Here is a 19026-nt window from a genome sequence, read left to right as displayed (position 1 = left end):
GAGAAGTTGAGCCAATGCCGGCAAATAAAATCAGGTAAGGTGCTAGACTGATGCAACAGTATTCTAACTGGCCCTCTTAATTTACCCATCCTCATCCATCTTAGCTCACGTTTTCACTTCAGCTGGGTTTATTTTTCATTTTACAAGGAAAAAAATTCATTTTATGAATATGGGTCTTTATAAGGCCCTTCAAATCTTACCCCTTTGGTAAATGTCTAACCTTCTTTCCTGGAGGAATGAGCCTGACCCAGATCCAAGCAGTAATTTACAAAACCCTGGGAGTTTGGGTGACTGTGGGTGGTGACTATTGAGTAGAGGGTGTGTCTACGGGTGTGGGAGTAGCTCCAAAGCAGCTGAAACAAGACCCCAGCTGTTTTAAATGTTCTAGTTTCTTTTTGAAAGTCTATTCTAGCCCAATCTACTCCCAACAGTCTAGAGGAAACTACCTTCAGTGCTTAGTCACGCTTAGTGGTGAGCTCCAGGGCAGGGCAATGCCCAGACCAGAAATGCACATCAGCCTAATCTTCAAAGAGAGATTCAGGGAGACAGAGAGAGAAGATTCTTTCCCTCATACAGGAAAACAGTTTTGAGATTTGAGCACTGAATTATTTGAAGTCAAAATATAAGTACTAGTACGATGGGCAAATTTTCAGTGACCATGTTTTCTAAACATGAAGCAACTAAGCTGTACCAGGCTTGTAAGAGGAATGCTTTCCTTCCATGAACACTTAAGAAGTGAGTGGTTCTGTTGTGGCCACAAAATGGCAGGGGGGAAATCAGAGCTGTTGGTTGTATGGCTAGAGTGAAACCAAGGACCAGGGCTCCCATAGCCAATTAGGCACACAGCTACCATCTCATGCTGAGGGTGTAATGCAGGGAATCCTGAATAGCAACAATCTGATCATAAGCCATGATCCCCAAGAGGAAACAGTCAGCACCGCCCAGGAAGACAAAGAAAACATCTATGTGCCACAGTCAGTGAAAGAGATGGGCATTCTCCATCTCTTTACAAGACTATGTGCTCTGCCTAAATGAAAACCTACCCAGGTTGTGAAAAACTTATTCACTTGTTTATCCATTCAACAAACATTTATTGGTCACCATACGACGCATTAGAGGGGAAGGAATAAGGTATAGCCCTTATCCAGCCAAAGAGCTTATATCTATGATAAATACGACATTCATAAAACAAATTATCACACAAATAGAATAAAAGTTTGTTTTAGAAAGGTATACAAGATATTGTGCTTGATACTTTCTCCACCTTTTGCAAGAACGTGGCCATTGTCCAATTGTCATGGGGGAAGAATTTTTATAAACTTTCCAAAGCGAGATGTCCATATTGATCCTGTTTCTAAAACTGCTGTACTTCTCTTGGTTCTTGGTTAAAAACACAGAGTTTATAAGAGGCATGGGGGTGTACAGTTGAGGGCCAGTGCACTAAGAGGCTGAGTTTTTTCTGCAACCACAAACCAGTGATGGAGCCATCATGCTTATTGCTACCGAATTGGTACACGCTGACCTCTTTTTCTATCTAGGAAGATAACCCTTTAAAAAAAAATTTTTTTTTCTAACGTTTATTTATTTTTGGGACAGAGAGAGACAAAGCATGAACGGGGGAGGGGCAGAGAGAGAGGGAGACACAGAATCGGAAACAGGCTCCAGGCTCTGAGCCATCAGCCCAGAGCCTGACGTGGGGCTCGAACTCACAGACCGCGAGATCGTGACCTGGCTGAAGTCGGACGTTTAACTGACTGTGCCACCCAGGCGCCCCGGAAGATAACCCTTTAGAGAACAATGGAGCGTCCTTTATACAGGACAATGTGATCCCAATGTATATTGTAGGACTTGGACTCAAGATCATAATGACTTCATATTTGATGGCCAGCATATTCTTGCTAGGCAACATGTATGTTCAGAGGCTCAGGGGTTATTAATTCAGCTGCTTCTTGCAAAACAAAAGTGAAGTCAAAGTCCTGAGCCCAGATGCCACATAGGGCAAACTAACTCGGCTCTTATTCATAGTGATAAGTTTTATAGTTAACCTGAGCCAAGTCTTTAAAATGTGAGCTGGCAAACACAAACAAGAATAGAGAGAGAGCGACCCGCCCAGCATAAACCTATCTTCAAGATTATTAAAGCTATAGGTGCTAACCCAGCATCATTACCTTGATCCTAAAGCACAAAGCACTTTCTTTCCTAACATAATTTTTCTTTTGTCCTAGAAAACCTGATGTGTCACTTTTATGGGGGATGAAAACTAAACCATAGAGATCCAGTTCCACTTTCACCCATTTTCAGCCATCCTGGAGATACAAATGTTTTTGTAACTTTCCTGCTAATGTGTATTAGCAGTCTCATTGGTAATACCACAGTCTTTCTCACTATCTGGGCGGAACGTTCACTCCACATTCCCATGTCTTTCTTTCTGGCTAATCTGGCAGTTCTGGAGATCTTTTACTCTTCCACTTGTTGCCCCTCTCCCTTTGGTCAACCTCCTGACCATGGGGAGAATGCCCATCTCTTTCACTGACTGTGGCACATAGGTGTTCTTCTTTGTCTTCCTGGGCAGTGCTGACTGTTTCCTCTTGGGGATCATGGCTTATGATCGGTTTGTAGCTATTCAGGATTCCCTGCATTACACCCTCAGCATGAGATGGTAGCTGTGTGCCTAATTGGCTATGGGAGCCCTGGTCCTTGGTTTCCTAGCCATACAACCAACAGCTCTGATTTCCCCCCTGCCATTTTGTGGCCACAACAGAATCACTCACTTCTACCGTGATGTACTCCGATCATACAGTTGGCCTGTGGAGACACTCAAATACAAGAAGCCATGATCTTCATTGTCAGTGTCATCATCCTTACCATTCCCTGTTCCCTGATCTCCATCTCATACATCTTCATTGTGGGTGCCATTTTGAAGATCTGCTCTGCAGAGGGATGGTGCAAGGCCTTCTCCACCTTTGACTTTCATCTGACCATGGCTCTCCTCCAGTATGGCTCCTGTAGCCTTATGTATTTATGCCCCAGCTCTAGCTATAACCCAGAAATGGGTGTCTGTTGTCTACACCTTTGTCACCCCATCTTGAATGCCTTGATCTATAGTAGGAGGAACAAGTTGCTGAAAGGCACTAAGTAGTGAAAAGACATTTACTGAACTAGGAAATGTGGGAGTTTCTGGGCTCATATAAACAACAGGAAATAATTATTCAGAAAATGATAAACTCGGGGACTAGATGACTAAACATTTGGGGAACTGATTTACCTACTTCCTCAGGACCCAGTTCCTTTTCCTAGCTCCCAACTATAGTGTAAGTTGGTGAAAGTAAGACATTATCATTTAAATAAGAGAGAGTAGTTTTTTTTGTTTTGTTTTGTTTTGTTTTGTTCACTGGTCCATCCCCAGTGCCTAAAACAGCTAAAGTAGATACTCAGTACATATTTATTGAACTGGTGAATTCCTTCAAGTGATGGCAAAGAATATTCTTAGTTCTTTGTTATTACCTGCACAAAGCTATATACTGAGATTTGCATATACCAGCATTCCATAAATACTTGTAGAATAACAGAGGTTGCCTCTAAAAACACTAATAATTCTTCAAGTTTCCACTCATAAAGTCTTATTTTTCTCCTTTCTATTGTCTGAGTGTTGAGAAATATTTTTTTTTAAGTTTATTTATTTATTTTGAGAGAGTGTGAGCGCGGGTGGGAGAAGGGCGGAAAGAGAAAATCCCGAGCAGGCTCTGTACTGTCAGTGCAGGGCTCAAACTCACGAACCCTGAGATCATGACTGAGCCAAAATTAAGAGTCCAGATGCGTAACCGGCTGAGCCACCCGGGCATCCCTTGGGTAATGTTTATTGTGAGACTCATCAGTGTTGAGAAGTTATAAAAATAGAATACATAAATATCTGGAATGTATTGCCATTTTAAAAAGTGTAATTGGTGATATTTCAAAATTACAAATAATATCTTCACCCCATTCAGAATGGGAAATTTCAAGAAGGGGCCAAGGCACTAATGGTGATTTGGCAGAACTGGTATGAGAACTTCTTTTCTCTGTTCTTACCAGTCTGTCTTGTTATGGTTCTACTTTTTTGTTTGTTTGTTTATTTATGTTTTGAGAGAGAGAGAGAGAGAATGAGCAGGGGAGGGGCAGAGAGAGAGGCAGACAGAGAATCCCAAGCAGGTTCTGCTCGATCAGTGCAGAACCCGACACGGGGCTCCAACTCACAAACCGTGAGATCATGACCTAAGCCAAAATCAAAAGTTGGATGCTTAACCTACTGAGCCACCCAGGCACCCCATTATGGTTCTACTTTTAAAATTACATGTTTCCATTTTTAAATATAATACACATCCATTTTATAAAAACTGAAAAACATATAAAAGTAGAAAAAAGTTAAAAATCATTTCTAGTGCCACCAATTAAAAGAAACGTGAGAGAGGGGGAGACACAGAACGGAAGCAGGCTCCAGGCTCTGAGCTGTCAGTACAGAGCCCAATGTGGTGCTAGAACTCATGAACCATGAGATCAGAACCTGAGCAGAAGTCAGACGCTTAACTGACTGAGCCACCCAGGTGCCCCTTCCTATTGTCAATTGGTAGTTTTACAATTAATCTTGTTTATATTAATTAATTAAATTGACCTTTTTATATATTTTATATCTATTTAAATTTTTGTGGGTTTTCTAAGATGCTTAAAGAATTTTAAGATCCTTTTTAAAGAAAACTCTTCTATTTTTTTAAGTTTATTTATTTACTTTGAGAGAGAGAGAGCACAATTAGGGGACAGGCAGAGAGAGGGAGACAGAGAATTCCAAGCAGGCTCCACACTGTCAGCACAGAGTCCAACGTGGGGCTCGAACCCATGAACCATGAGATTGTGACCAGAGCCAATGTAGGATACTTAACCGACTGAGCCACCCAGACCCCTAAGATCTATTTCTTAGTCTTTGTGCTTTATGTCAATGCTTTCCCTATAATATGTGAAAGTAATACAGTATTTTGAAAGTTTATTAATGATTTTATATGTATATTATGTGTACTCTTTACATACATACTATATATGTATATATGTTATTATAAAATTCAGTATTCAGATTTTTGCTTTGTGATTTTTCTACTTTTTTAGTAAATAAATTCTGAAATTCTATCCTGAAATCATACAAATATTCACCCATATTTTGTTCTTGCTGCTTTATGTTTAAAATTTTACATTACAAAAAAAATAAAAATAAAAATAAAACTCTCAACAACTGGTTGAAAGCTGAATAAAAATAAATAAAATTTATTTATAATAAAATTAAAATAAATAAAAAAAATAAAAAAATATAAAAAATAAAATAAAATTTTACATAGAACTTATTTATCATTGTGGAATGTATGCTGTTGTATGCTGTGCTATAAGGCTTTAACTTTTATCTCAAAATAAATAACCAATTGCTTCAGTGTAATTCAAATCATGCTTCCTTAACCCAGTGAATTATTATCTTTATCACATAGTAAACACACATGTATGTTCTTTTTCTCAGCCACTTACTCTGTTCCATAAATTAGTCTGTGTATTCCTGTACTGATACTACCTCATTTGTACCACTGGTATTTTATGATCATTTACATAATAACATTAGAATCTGTTTATCTTTCCAGAAATTTGCTACAATTAAAAGGTTTGGAGTTTACCTTCAAACAGGTTGTGGTGGTCTCGAAAAACATCCACCAGTTCTTTGATATTCTTTCTTTATAAAGTAGATGGTATTCTTTTGGGTTTTCTTTTCCTATTGAGATAGAATAATTATTATGTTAAACACATAATCCACCTCTTCCGTCAAAATTGTCCCGTCTTAACTGTCAGCTCATAGGTGAGGGAAGCAAGTGTGCCTGAGTTGTTTTTATAGTTTATTTGTTTCATGGGGGTGGGGGGCGGGGAGCGGTACAGAGAGAAGGAGACTCCCAAACAGGCTTTGTGCAGTCAGCAGCACAGCCGGGTAAAGGGCTCAATCCCACGAACCATGAGATCATGGCCTGAGGTGAAATCAAGAGTCAGATGCTTAACTGACTGAGCCACCCACCCAGGTACCCAAAGTATGCCTGAGTTCTTAAACATCATTGAATTTTACATCAGCCTTGGGTATAATTAATAAAATGCTTCAAGACCTTTGTTTTTCATTTTTTTATGGTTATTTATTTTTGAGAATGAAAGACAGCATGAGTGGGGAAGGGGCAGAGAGAGAGGGAGACACAGAATCCGAAGCAGGCTCCAAGCTCTGAGCTGTCAGCATAGAGCCTGATGCGGGGCTCAAACCCACGAACTGTGAGATCATGACCTGAGCCGAAGTCAGATGCTTAACCGACGGAGCCACCCAGGTGCCCCCAAGACCTTTTTTTTTTAATGTTTATTTTTGAAAGAGAGAGAGAGAGAGCACGAACAGAGGAGGGGCAGAGAGAGAGGGGGACAGAGGATCCAAAGCAGGTTCTGTGCTGACAGCAGACAGCCCGATGCAAGGCTCGAACTCACAACCTGGAGATCATGACCTGAGCTGAAGTCGGATGCTCAACCAACTGAGCCACCCAGGCGCCCCCTAATGCCTCAAGACTTAATGGTGTTCATGGAATTTGACTAATGTTTATACTTTGTTGAACAAACCTCTCTCCCTTTTGCAAGGTTTGCCCAAAGGAAGATACAGCCAAGGTCCCTCCAGTACAGCAGTCTCAGGGAACAGCCTGAATCTTTTTCCCAACGGCCCCGGGAAAAGGCCAGAAACCAGAACCTCACTTATCCTCTCTCACTTAGATATGGGGAAATACGGAAGTCCAGCTAATGCCAGAAGCTGACTCCCAGTGAGCCTTAGGCGTACCAGGGAACACCAAGGTACTGGACAGGGAGTGGGGCTGTAGAGGCTTTTTAAGCTTTCACAGGGTTTCCTCTCTTCCTCCCTACCCTCCCTCTTAGTCCTCTTCCACCCTGCCCCCATTCCTTAGCACCAGCTGTTACTAGTAAAATGGGCAAGGATACATTCTGAATGGGATGTTGCCATCTAACCCTGTTCTGGTGACCCTACGAGAACTACAAGAAACCAAGCCAAGGGATTATAAAGGGTACTTGAAGACCTTCAAGGTATAATGTGTGAAGACATCTCCTATGAACCAATAGCTAGAGTCAATTTTTCACTGTCAATTCATTCATTCATTCATTCATTCACTCATTCATTTTGACAGAGAGAGACAGCACAAACAGAGGAGGAACAAAGAGAGAGGGAGAGAGAGAATCCCAAGCAGGCACCACGTTGTCAGCGCAGAGCCTGATGTGGGGCTCGAACCCACGAACCGTGAGATCATGACCTGAGCCGAAACCGAGAGTCGGACGCTTAACTGACTGAGTCACCCAGGGGCCCTGCGAATCCTTTTCTTTATATTGGTTTATGATTGAAAGAACTCAGAATGTTTGAACAATTACTATTAAGTGCTGAAGTAAATGATGTGGTAAGAATAAAATGCTGAATGGGAAATACATCGTTTCTGCCTTCTGTCACTTATTCTCGCTAAGGGCCCAGGAAGGAGGGACTCGTCATCCCTTTCCTGAGCTGTGTACATAAATGACAAGGGGAATAGTTGCCCGTGCCCCCGTCCCTGGCCTGAAATGCTCAAAGAATCAAAAGAAAACGATGGAAGCAACTGTAAGCTCACACATCTCTTAGCACTTCAGTAACAGACAAATGTGCAAGAAAACGGACTTTCTGCTCTTATCTTCCAATGCCATGGTCTACCCCAGAACTCTACCATATTTCCCCATCTCTACATGACAGCCAATCATCACTACTAATACCTGATGGATATGCCTACAACACATCCTTAGTGTCAAGACCTGGTCAGCATTAAGCTGTCCCCCATCCCCCTCCCCCACCCCCGACTGCCACCACGGGGACCCACGGCAGGAGGGTGGGCCTGCGCTTTCTCTCTCATTCTTGATACTTCTTCAACGTTTATTTATTTTTGGGACAGAGAGAGACAGAGCATGAACGGGGGAGGGGCAGAGAGAGAGGGAGACACAGAATCGGAAACAGGCTCCAGGCTCTGAGCCATCAGCCCAGAGCCCGACGCGGGGCTCGAACTCACGGACCGCGAGATCGTGACCTGGCTGAAGTCGGACGCTTAACCGACTGCGCCACCCAGGCGCCCCATCTTGATACTTCTTTTAATGATCTTTCATGCTCTCACCTAGTGCAACTTCCTATTTTTCACCTTTCAGCAGTATATGACATACTTAAATGTTAATGTTTTCTCATTATGCTACCCCAAAACCATTTTAGATAACTCCAATGGTTCACACATACCACATGGGATAGGCTGTAAAATGCCCCGTCTCCCCCTGAGATGTCCATGTCCTGATGCCCAGAACCTGTGAATCTGACTTTATGCGGTAAAGGGGATTTTGCAGATGGGGACATTATCCTGGATTATCCAGGTGCCCCCACTGTTATCATGGAGTCTTTGTAAGAGGGAAGCAGGAGGGTGGGAGAGAAAAACGTAACAACAGACGGAGAGGGTGTGAGGGAGAGTCTGAAAGACGCTCGGCTGCCAGCTTTGAAAACGGAAGACAGGCAACAAGCCAAGGAATGCAAACAACGTCTAGAAGCTGAAAACAGTAAACAGATTCTCTCCTAACACTCCAGAAGGAATATAGTACTGCAAGTTTGTGGGCTACATGAACAATGACCCTCTGGGCAGCCCATGACTTTCTCCTTCTCTACGAGACACTTTCCAAGCACTCAGGTTTAATGTCTTAAAGCCATGGTTCTCAAAGTAGAACCAGTGGCATCAGCATCACCTGGGAACTTGCTATAAATGCTATTAATTCTCCAGTCCTACTTCAGACTTACTGGATCAGAAACTTTGGGGATGAGGCCCAGCAGTCGGCGTTTTTTAACAAGCCCTCTTCGGGACGTGGAGAACCACTGATTTAGAGTTGCACGTTACTTAATGAAAATTGAAACCATCTAAAACTAGTCTCACAAGAAAGTAAACTTTGTTTTGCCATAATTTTTTTTAAAAAGAATATATAGAGCCTATAAATACCACAATGGGTCATTTGTAGCTTTTGGAGAGAGGACAGACAATGCTAAAGAAAACTCTGTGGCTTTGTCTAATTGATGTCCTCTCTCTCCTGTCAAAGCCTCTTGTACCCACCTAGCATGCAAGAGAGACTTCTCTTTCATCCACTTATGGAATACTCTCTAGAGGCAACACACCTTATTTCTGAAGAATCACTTGTGAAAGGAACTTGTACCCCTCCCATCTTAACAATGGATCTAGGGGCACCTGGGTGGCTCAGCCAGTTAAGTGTCCAATTTCAGCTCATGATGTCACAATTTGTGAGTTCGAGCCCCACATTGGGCTCTTGCTGATGGCTCAGACCCTGCAGCCAGCTTCAAATTCTGGGTCTCCCTCTCTTTCTGCCCCTCCCCCACTCATATATTCTCTCTCTCTCTCTCAAAAATTAAAACATTAAAACAATTTTTTATTTAAAAAAATAATGGATTACACAACTAAAAAAATTGCATTATTCCCTTAAAGGAACTCTCATTAATCCCCCTCACAAATAGGTGTTATGTGAGGGAAAAAAAATGGGTAATTTTGGTGATCATCTCAGTGACATCTTGTCTTCTGTTTCTTTAATTACTGCTTATTTTTCTACTTTCTTTGAGCTTACCCGATTCATTTATATTCAGGCTTTCCTACTTTCTTATATAAACTGCTTTAGCTATATCCTGAAAGTTATGATAAGCTATATGTTTATCATTAAGTTCTAAATATTTTCTGCTTGTCATATTTTCTTAAGTAGTGAATGAATTAGAGGTATATTTTTAATTTTTTTGAGTCTATTTATTTTGAGAGAGAGCGAGGATCCTAAGCAGGCTCTGCACTGTCAGCACAGAGCCCCATGCGGGCTCGAATTCAAGAACTGTGAGATCATGACCTGAACCGAAATCAAGTCAGATGTTTAACCGACTGAGCCACCCATGCGCCCCGAGGTGTATTATTTTTAACGTCTGATTTTTTTTTCAAGTTTATTTATTTTGAAAGAGACAGAGAGAATGTAGGCATGGGCGAGGCAGAGAAAGAGGGACAATCTCAAGCAAGCTCAACGCTGTCAGCGCAGAGCCCATGTGGGGGCTTGAACTCATGAAATGGAAACTGTGAGATCGTGACCTGCGCGTAAATCGAGTCAGATGCCTAACCAGCTGAGCCACCCTGGTGCCCCTTGATGTCTGATTTCTAACATAATGATCAGAAAACATGATCTGCATTGTCAAGGATCAGCCAACGTTTTCCGTAAAGAGCCAGTTAGTAAACCGTGCAGGCTTTGCGGGCCAGATGGGTCTCCACTGTAAGTACTCATCTCCGCCTTTGTTGCCCTAAAGCAACCAAAGACAGTATGTAAATAAATGAAAGTGACTATTCCAACAAAACTTTACTTACAACAGTAGATAACTGGCCTGGTTCAGCCAAGAGAGTCATTTCCAACCCCTGGTCTATATAGTACCAATTCCTTTTGGTCACCGTTAAGACTTGCTGTTACCTAGTACTGTGTTGTAGCAATGTTCAGTGCGTGCTTGAAACCCACTTATCATCCTATTCTCCGTCTGCTCCTTTTCCTTAAGGTTCAGGCCTGGCCCACGTAAGCATTTGCTTTTGTTAAATTATCACGGTGATTCAGACACTGGGTTTTTGGAATCAGAGAGACCCCAGCTGCCAGCTTTGCCACTTGCCATTGGGTGATTTGGGGCAAATTATTTAACATCTCTAATCCTCAAGTTCCTCACCTGTAAGATAGAGAAAATGATAATAATAATTAATAATAAATACCTCATGGGGTTGGCATAGGAAGGATTTAACGAGATAATCCATATATGGCACCTAGCAGAGTGCCAGATTTCAATCATTATCAGTAGCATTAACATCATCATGCCATTGAACCACTATGGAGTGGGGTAGGTATCATTAAACCCATTTTACAAAGAAATTAAGGCTCAAAGATGTTTAGGTAACTTGCCCTAAATCTGATAGCCAGTGAGTGACAAAGCACCGATTCCCACCCAAAGCTTCTTGTCTCCAAATCCAAAGCGTCCAGGACTCAGGCTCTGATTAATCCAATCACCCTAACAAGTGAGGAATTAATTGACCGTATGCCATTCCTTAGGCGAGGCTGCATTTTCAGACACGCGGAGAAAGGAGTTGCGGAATGCACAGGGATTAATTCTTCGCGGTTCAAGTTTAGTCCTTACGGGAAACGAGAGAGTTCCGCGAGCTCAACGGGTCAACGGGCGGACCGACAGGGCCCGGGCGGTGCCAGCAGAGGCGGCAAGCCACCAGACTCCGGGAACCAGGGTGTCGCGGCTTATGATCTGGACAAAACTCCTTTTTGGGCTCGATCCACGCAGGAGGTGGTGTCCCTCGGCGGCGCAGCCGGGCTGGCGCTCCTCGGCCCCGGTGACCTTGCTACCCACGGCCCCGCTGCCCTTTCTGGCTCCCCGGTTCCACGTGCCCGGGGCGCCTGGCGCCTAAAAATATCCCGGTTCATCCTCCCGGTACATGCCTTCGCTTTTTAAAAACCGGCCGCCGTCATCACCTCAAGACTCATAAATCACAGCCCTGACCTGCTGTGGAGGCAGCGGGTGACAGGGCCCTCAAAGCAGCGACGAATTCGGCCCCCTTCGATGACCCGGGCTTTTCGGTCTTTTCCCCCTCCGCTCCGCGCACAGGGCATATCGCGAGGACCGCCCGCCCCACCCTAGCCCCGAAGATCGTGCTAGTCGTTAGAAAAACAGCCCGGGAACCTCCATTTCTCCCAGCTCGGGCTAAACCGGGGACTCTTCAAAGCCATATCCTGTGACAATCACAGGGGTTTTCTCCGCCCCGTCGGTGACGGAAAACTCGTGACTCGGACCTGAGCGCGGGGCGGGCGGAAAGCAGCCGGGGGCGGAGCTGCGAGCCCGGCTCGCGAGGAAGCCCCCGACGGGCGGCGCGTGCGCAGTCGCTCTCCACGGGACCTCCTTCCCGCCGCTGAGACTAGGAAGCGGGACGCCAAATCTGTCCCCGCGCAGCCGCCGCGCCGGGCGCCGAGCGGGGCGGCCGGCCTCCCCGAGGCGCGCCTGTGCACGTTCCCACGCACGCTCCGGCGTACGGCGGCGGCCAGGGGTCGCGAGCCGGTGGAGGACCCGCGCGCGGAGGAGCCCGGCGAGTCAGCGCCTCTTCCCTCCCTCCCCCACTCCCCTCCCCGCTCCCTCCCCCCCTCCCCAAGAATGTTCCGCTACGAGGTGAGCTCTTGCGACCGGAAGTAACCCCTCCCTCCCTCCTGTGCCCCTTTTCGTCTCTCACCCCCTGCGCGTCCGTCCCGCGCCCCTGGAGGAGGAGGGGGCTGGCGGCGGGACCGCCGGGACCGAGTAGAGCGCTTGGGGCCTGGGGTCGCGGGTTTAATCCGAGGGTGGTGAGCAGGCTCCAGGGGGCGGGACTGCCCTATCAGTTGCCGCCGGGAGAGTTGGCCTCTGTTTTGGGGTGGCGAGGGCCCGTTAAGTACCGTATCCAGACCATTCCCCAACCCCCACCCCGGGAGGAGCCGCGGAGGGGAGAGCGTCGCACCCACCGGCTTGAGGAAGAGTCTCCCGGGAAAGCCTAGAAACACGTTTCCCGCCCTGGACCCGGAACCACCTCCCCTCCAGTTACATACCCGTGCGCACTGGCAACCAGCGGGTCAGGGGGTGCCCGGACTTGCCCTTTTCTGGGGCTGAAGACTGTTTACCAAAGAGGGCTCCCCGAGTTGGGAGGGGGCGTGTCCAGCAGAAGTTCCTTCTGGGCGAGTGGGGGGAGACGTGGGTTTGGTGACCATCCCGGGAATGTAGCGACAGTCAAGTTAGCGACAGTCTAACCCGACCGCTAACTCACTGTATGACCTTGAGCAACTCCCAGTCTCTGGACATAAAGTTTCTAGATTTGTAGACTGAAAGGGCTGCTCTAGGTGATCCCTGAGAGCCTCTGCAATTGAAGAAAGCAGTGATTTGGCTAAGTGGATCTTTGTGATTTTGAAGGGCGTGCAGCTGGGAGTTGCTTGTGACGTGGAGGCAGTTGTATGCCTGCTTTGTGTAAGTTTGGGAGGGCTTAAGATGGGTGGAATGGCCCTTTGGCCTAACCTTTCCTTCGGGGACAGCCTAGCGAAGAAGTAGCCTGGCAAGGTATGTCACAGACCTGCCTGTTGATAGGTGGTGCTGTGATCCTGAGTCTTTGGACATTGGGGGACACATACACAATAGGAAGGGTTCAAGATGAACTGACTTGATGTAAACATGGAGAGAGATGCTGAGATGCAGGAGGCAGAGTTGTCAAAAGAAAAGAAAACTTGGAAAATAAGTCCGTCGAAAACGGTAGCGGAGGGGGGAAATATTTAAAAGGGAACGGACCTACGTGGTTGTGGGAATATCTAGCACTGTGGAGCAGTCCAGAGTCTTTGCCAAATCTCTGCCCCATTTTATCCTCACTGAGGTGTTGTCCCTTTGTTACCACCTAGAGCCTAACACAGAGCCTGAGACACAATAGGTACTTTAGAGGTCTGTACCGCGTTAACTAGAATATGACTTGCCCAAGTTTGCACCACTTGTACGAATGGAGCCAGAACTTGAACTCACCGTATCACAGCTTTTCCAGAGTTCTCTTGATTGGGGTTGAAAATTTAGCTTTCTGTTTGATCACCAGAGTTTGGGCCTACAGAAAACATGATGGAAAATGAACAGAAAACCTTAAAAGGGCATAATGAAATATGGTTGCAAATTTGACATGAATATGGGAAACCTGATACTTAATGTTGAAAAATATTTCTAAAACTCAAGCAAAATAATAATAAAGTGTGCATCTTCAGCGGTCATTACTACTCTAACCAGTGATGTGAAGAAAGTTGGGGGCCTAATTCCTTAGTTATGCGAAGAAATACCGTTACTAGATTCTTGATGGAGAAACGGAGTGTTTGGGCCAAGAGAAACTGAAAGAAGATGCTGACATCTTCCAAAGTCAAGGAAATTGGGCATAGAAAAAATGCTGTCTCTACAAGAGGTCATAATGAAGCTATTCTGATGGTGGGGAAGATAAAATGAACATTTTTTTTCAATGACTTTTTCACATTGTTACTCATGAGTGTGAATTTCATGAATAGTTAATCTCTTCTCTTTTTTTAGTCTTTAGAGGATTGTCCTCTGGACGAAGATGAAGATGCCTTTCAGGGCTTGGGAGAGGAAGATGAAGAGATTGATCAATTCAATGATGATACATTTGGGTCAGGTGCAGTTGGTAAGTGACAGTGTTCTTAGAATGTCATCTTGGTCTCTTGCTCTTTTCAAATGTTCTCTTTTAAGTGCTTTATCTTAGTAGGAGTAACTGCCTTCACAAATTGGGCAAAATATTGCATTCTCGGTCTCAGAATAGTTCAGTCCTCACTGGAAGCATCTACCCCACTCCCTGGGCCTCTTTTTTTTCCTCATATATAAAACCAGATGTTCTCTGAGCCCTGTCCCTTCCGGCTACATTACCTGTAGCTGTAGGTTGGATGCTAAAAGGAATGCAAATGGTTAGACAAGTAGGCATTTTCTGAAGATTTAAAATAATCCTAGAAGAAGGAAATTTTTATTTGTGGAACATGTAACTTTTGGAAAACCAGTTAACTAAGAGAAAACTTGGACTTGAGTGTGTATGTTTTAAAATTCATGGGGCTCCTGGGTGGCTCAGCAGTTAGGCGTCCAACTCTTGATTTCAGCTCAGGTCATGATCTCACGTTTCGTGGGTTCAAGCCCTGCATCAGTCTCTGTGCTGGCAGTGTGGAGCCTGCTTGGAATTTTTTCTCTCTCTCTTTCTCCCGCTCCCCCTCCTCTCCCTCTCTCTTCTCCCTATCCTTCCCCCCCCCCCTGTCTTTCTGCCCCTCCCATGCCTGCTCTCCCTCTCAGAATAAAGAAATAAACTTTAAAAAATAAATACAATGAAATTCAATTAACCAGTGGTATATTGCATGACCCTGCTATTGCCTTATGGTATCTTCAGTAAAATAGGAAGCATTTTATTCCAAGAATTGTGGTGATAGGAAGTCTTCATAAGTTAGAAAAGTGCTGTGCACAGATGAAATTTTCTCATCCCTGGATATGAACATATATTCTAGGAATTGGAAAAGGGTAAAAAACTAAAGAGCCAAACTAAATGTAACAGAGCTCAGAGTTATAATTACTAAAATGGGAGGCTTAGGGAGCAAGCTTATATGATAAAGTTCAAGAATTAGAGATCCTAGAACAAGTGTACTAATAAAATATACTTAAAAAAAATAAATAGGTAAGTGCAAATACTTTTACTTTAACTGTTGGTGTTGAAAAGTAGCAATAACAGTGTTTCTGTTGGGATGTGTAACTATATGTGATTTCTTTGGAATCAGCATTTCTGTCTATGCAACAAACATTGTTCAAAGTTAAGTAGCAAGAGGAAATTATGCAATAGTGACTAATCTTAAAATGTTGAATATCAAAAACAAATAAGAAATCTTAGAGGTGTAATAATGGTGACTCATTCTGCAGTGACCTAAGTAGCTTGAGTTGATTAAAACTTAGACTATGTTGAATTAACTGGCAAAAATAACAAAGTTTGCTCGTTAGTCGAGGCTTACAGAATTCAGTAGAGATATACAACTGCCACTATCAGGAGCAGCAAGAGAAGTGTCTAAGGTAGAAGCAAGACGGATTACAGAAGGAAACCAAAGACCATTTGGATTATAGCCATAGTTTAGGAGATGAGATCGGCCAAGAGAAGGACAATGTCAAAGATGCTGTTCTCTCTCCATGGAGATCACCGAAGAAGAGAGGTAGGATAGAATTGCAAATGAACTGATGTGAATTGCAAATTGTATTTGGAAGTTCCTTTAGTGTATAACCTATAGAACACAATAGAAGTTACAAGCATTGTGTGCTTGTTTCTGGAACTCCTTTTCTCTTAAAGTATTGTACTGATTGTTACCATTTTTCAGCAAATTCATCACTATTAAATGAAGTTGATGGAATTGACTGACAGATGTTACATTAAGATGAAACAGCATAGTAATAAGCCCTCAGTTTTGAACCCGGACAGAAGAGAAATAATCTTGCCTCTTCTCGTTGACTTCCAGCGTGCTGTGGGCAATCTTTTTCTGCTTCTCCGTTCATCACAAGTTGAGGGAAATGTTTCCTTAAAAGGACATTGGAGTGTGCAGAACTGTATTTTGTATGATGGAAAAAAAGAAAAGCACACACATGTTGAAAAAGCCCCTAGGGTTACACAGTAAAAGAACGGGTAGTAAAAAGTAAAGGCAGTGAAACAGCAGCATATGGTTAGCCCAGTTTGTACCTGAGGGCATAAGTGATTAAGAAAGACTTTCCTTGTTCATCAAAGTTTATAATGGAGAAGAGATTTCTAGGGGTGCTTGGGTGGCCCAGTCAGTTTAGCATCTGACTGTTGACTTCGGCCCAGGTCATGATCCAACAATTTGTGAGTGCAAACCTCCCCCATCAGGCTCTGTGCTGATGGCACGGAGCAGCCTGCTTGGGATTCTCTCTCTTCGCCCCTCCCCTGCTTGCATGCATGCATGCTCGCTCACTCTCTCTGTCTCTCAAAATAAACATTAAAAAAAGAGATTTCCAAATATGAGCCCTCTCCTTTAGGAGTATGATATATTTGTATTAAAGTTAAAATCATAATTCTTTATGATATCTTGATATAAATATTACACAGATTTATTTTAAAAAATTGCTAAGTCAACCTGTGATTTGTTTAATACACTGGTACAGGTGGTATAAAGAATTTAAACTAGGAGGGGCGCCTGGGTGGCTCAGTCGGTTAAGCATCCAACTTTGGCTCAGGTCATGATCTCACTGCTAGTGGTTCGAGCACTGCATGGGGCTCTGTACTGACAGCTCAGAGCCTACAGCCTGTTATGGATTCTATGTCTCTTTCTCTCTGCCCCTCCCCTGTTCACGTTCTGTCTCAATCAATCAATCTCTCTCCCCCTCTCTCCCTCTCTCTGTCTCACTCAAAACTAAATAAAAATTAAGAAAGAAAATTTAAGAATTTAAACCAGGAGGTAAAATGTCAGACCTCTGACATGTTATGGGTTGATGGTTTTTAACTCAAGGAGTGAGTGTCTTGAATGATACTTGTTAGTACAGTAGTTATTTTAAGTCACTGGCTGCAAATGCTCTGATGTCACCTTTCCTTAAGAAACTAGTGCTTGTCTTCTGCACGGAAAAATATTTACATCATCTTAAAGCAGTAAATGGCCACAGTAATCTTAACTCATCCTCTAAAAATAAAAGTTGACACTTACAAAGTACTTATTGTCTGCTGGGCACCACTATAAATGTTGTGTGTATATATATATATTATTAATCCTCACAAGAACCTTGTTCATTTGAACAAATGAGGAAGCAAAGTGTGAGAGAGGTTAAGTAACTATAAATGCAATCAGTGTAAACTACCAGTTATGTTTAGAGTTGGTGAGGAATCTTTGGGAATCTCCTGCCTCTACTTGGAAAGGCTCCCCATTCTTTCCACTTCCCTTTAATTGATAGCTGTTAAAATCTTTAGGGACTTAAGTTGCCTTAACATTAACTCACCTGTATTTCCTTTTCATTTTGTTTTTATTCAAAAGTATTCCAGAGACAGACGGCAGCCCGGAATTCAGTAACCCATATCTGGGTGTAGATTAATTAGTTAACAGAAAACAGATACTTCTTTTTTCTTCATTTCTCTGGTATTCTTTTGCCTAGCCTTTATGATTTTGACCATTGTGGATTGAGGTCAAGTGTTGGCATATATACGTAACTTTATTTTTAGGTCATTTGAAAAAGATATGAGTGAGGTATCCTCTTCTAGTAAGGGCATGTGATCTCTTGACATATTGCTTCACATGACTTTTCACAAGAGCAAGGAAGATCCAAAATAAAGATGACAGTATTCTGTGGCATAGATTTCTTTATTTACATGTTTGAAACAGTGACAGTCCATTCACAACAAAGCCATTCTCACAGAATATGGCTATTTAACCAGTGCTTTTAAAATGTATTATTAAGGACAAATACACTCTTTGTCTTTGGTAGGATCTGGTAATCCTAGTAAACATGAGTATGGGAGGTGGTGAATGAAAACAACTCAAGTTAGAATTCTTCTGCATTAGGATCTGTCTGCTAACAAATTAGCTTCTTAAACTGGGGAGATAAATGTTAAAAAAAATCCCCCAACTGAGGATTGTATAGAGTCCTCATCTTTTGGCATCCCCGAGTTAGTAACATTGCAAAAAACAATCCTTTAAAAACTTGCTCAGCTTACTCTTCCTTAGCAAAGATGACACAAATATTAATGTCGCAACTGATTTTTAATTACATTCATCTTTAAGAATATTTTTCTGGGTAACTGATAATACTATAATTTTCATCTAAAGTGAATTTTTTTCTTTACCACAAATAGTACATGCAGATATACCACAGTGCTCGAAGACTAGACAGTGGTTCTGATCATACCAAATTGTACATCTGAAAGTCTCCCTTCCCTTGCTTTTTGCATCACTAGTGTTAGGTGATGCATTGTTATGTAATAAAAATAGCAAATTTTAAATGTTTATAATCTGACCTTACAAGGGACTTTGCTGCCTACTTAGTAAATATTTGCGTAAGATGTTAAGATCTGTGGTGCCCCCTTCAGCAGCACATATACTAAGATATTAAGATCTGTGTAACACTCATTACAGTGTTAATCGTTACATTGAAAATTTGCAAATAATCCAAATTTCCATCAGCAAGCAATCAATTAAATTAGTATATCAATAGAACAGAATCTTATACAGGTGTTAAAAAGAATGAGCTAATATTATCAGTAGTCATATACATGTGTGTGTGCATGAAAAGCTGTACAGGATGTATTGCTTAAATACAAAGAAACAAGGGGCACCTGGGTGGCTCAGTCCGTTAAGCATCCA

General features: G+C 43.1%; 1 protein-coding gene and 1 pseudogene across 1 annotated transcript in view; both read left to right on the top strand.

Moving 5' to 3' along the window:
• The first annotated feature begins 2247 nt into the window (after positions 1-2247).
• LOC123600548 lies at positions 2248-3089 on the top strand (annotated as a pseudogene).
• Positions 3090-12009: 8920 nt separating this feature from the next.
• PATL1 (PAT1 homolog 1, processing body mRNA decay factor) overlaps positions 12010-19026 on the top strand; it is a 32445-nt gene continuing 25428 nt past the window's right edge. The window contains exons 1-2 of the mRNA XM_045485344.1: positions 12010-12319; positions 14225-14336. Of these exons, the coding sequence (XP_045341300.1) occupies positions 12305-12319; positions 14225-14336 (127 nt within the window). The 5' untranslated portion in view covers positions 12010-12304. The remainder of the gene's footprint in view (positions 12320-14224; positions 14337-19026) is intronic.

Source organism: Leopardus geoffroyi, chromosome D1 (genome assembly GCF_018350155.1).
Source record: "Leopardus geoffroyi isolate Oge1 chromosome D1, O.geoffroyi_Oge1_pat1.0, whole genome shotgun sequence".
NCBI lineage: Eukaryota > Metazoa > Chordata > Mammalia > Carnivora > Felidae > Leopardus > Leopardus geoffroyi.
This window is presented reverse-complemented; position numbering and strand designations above follow the sequence as displayed.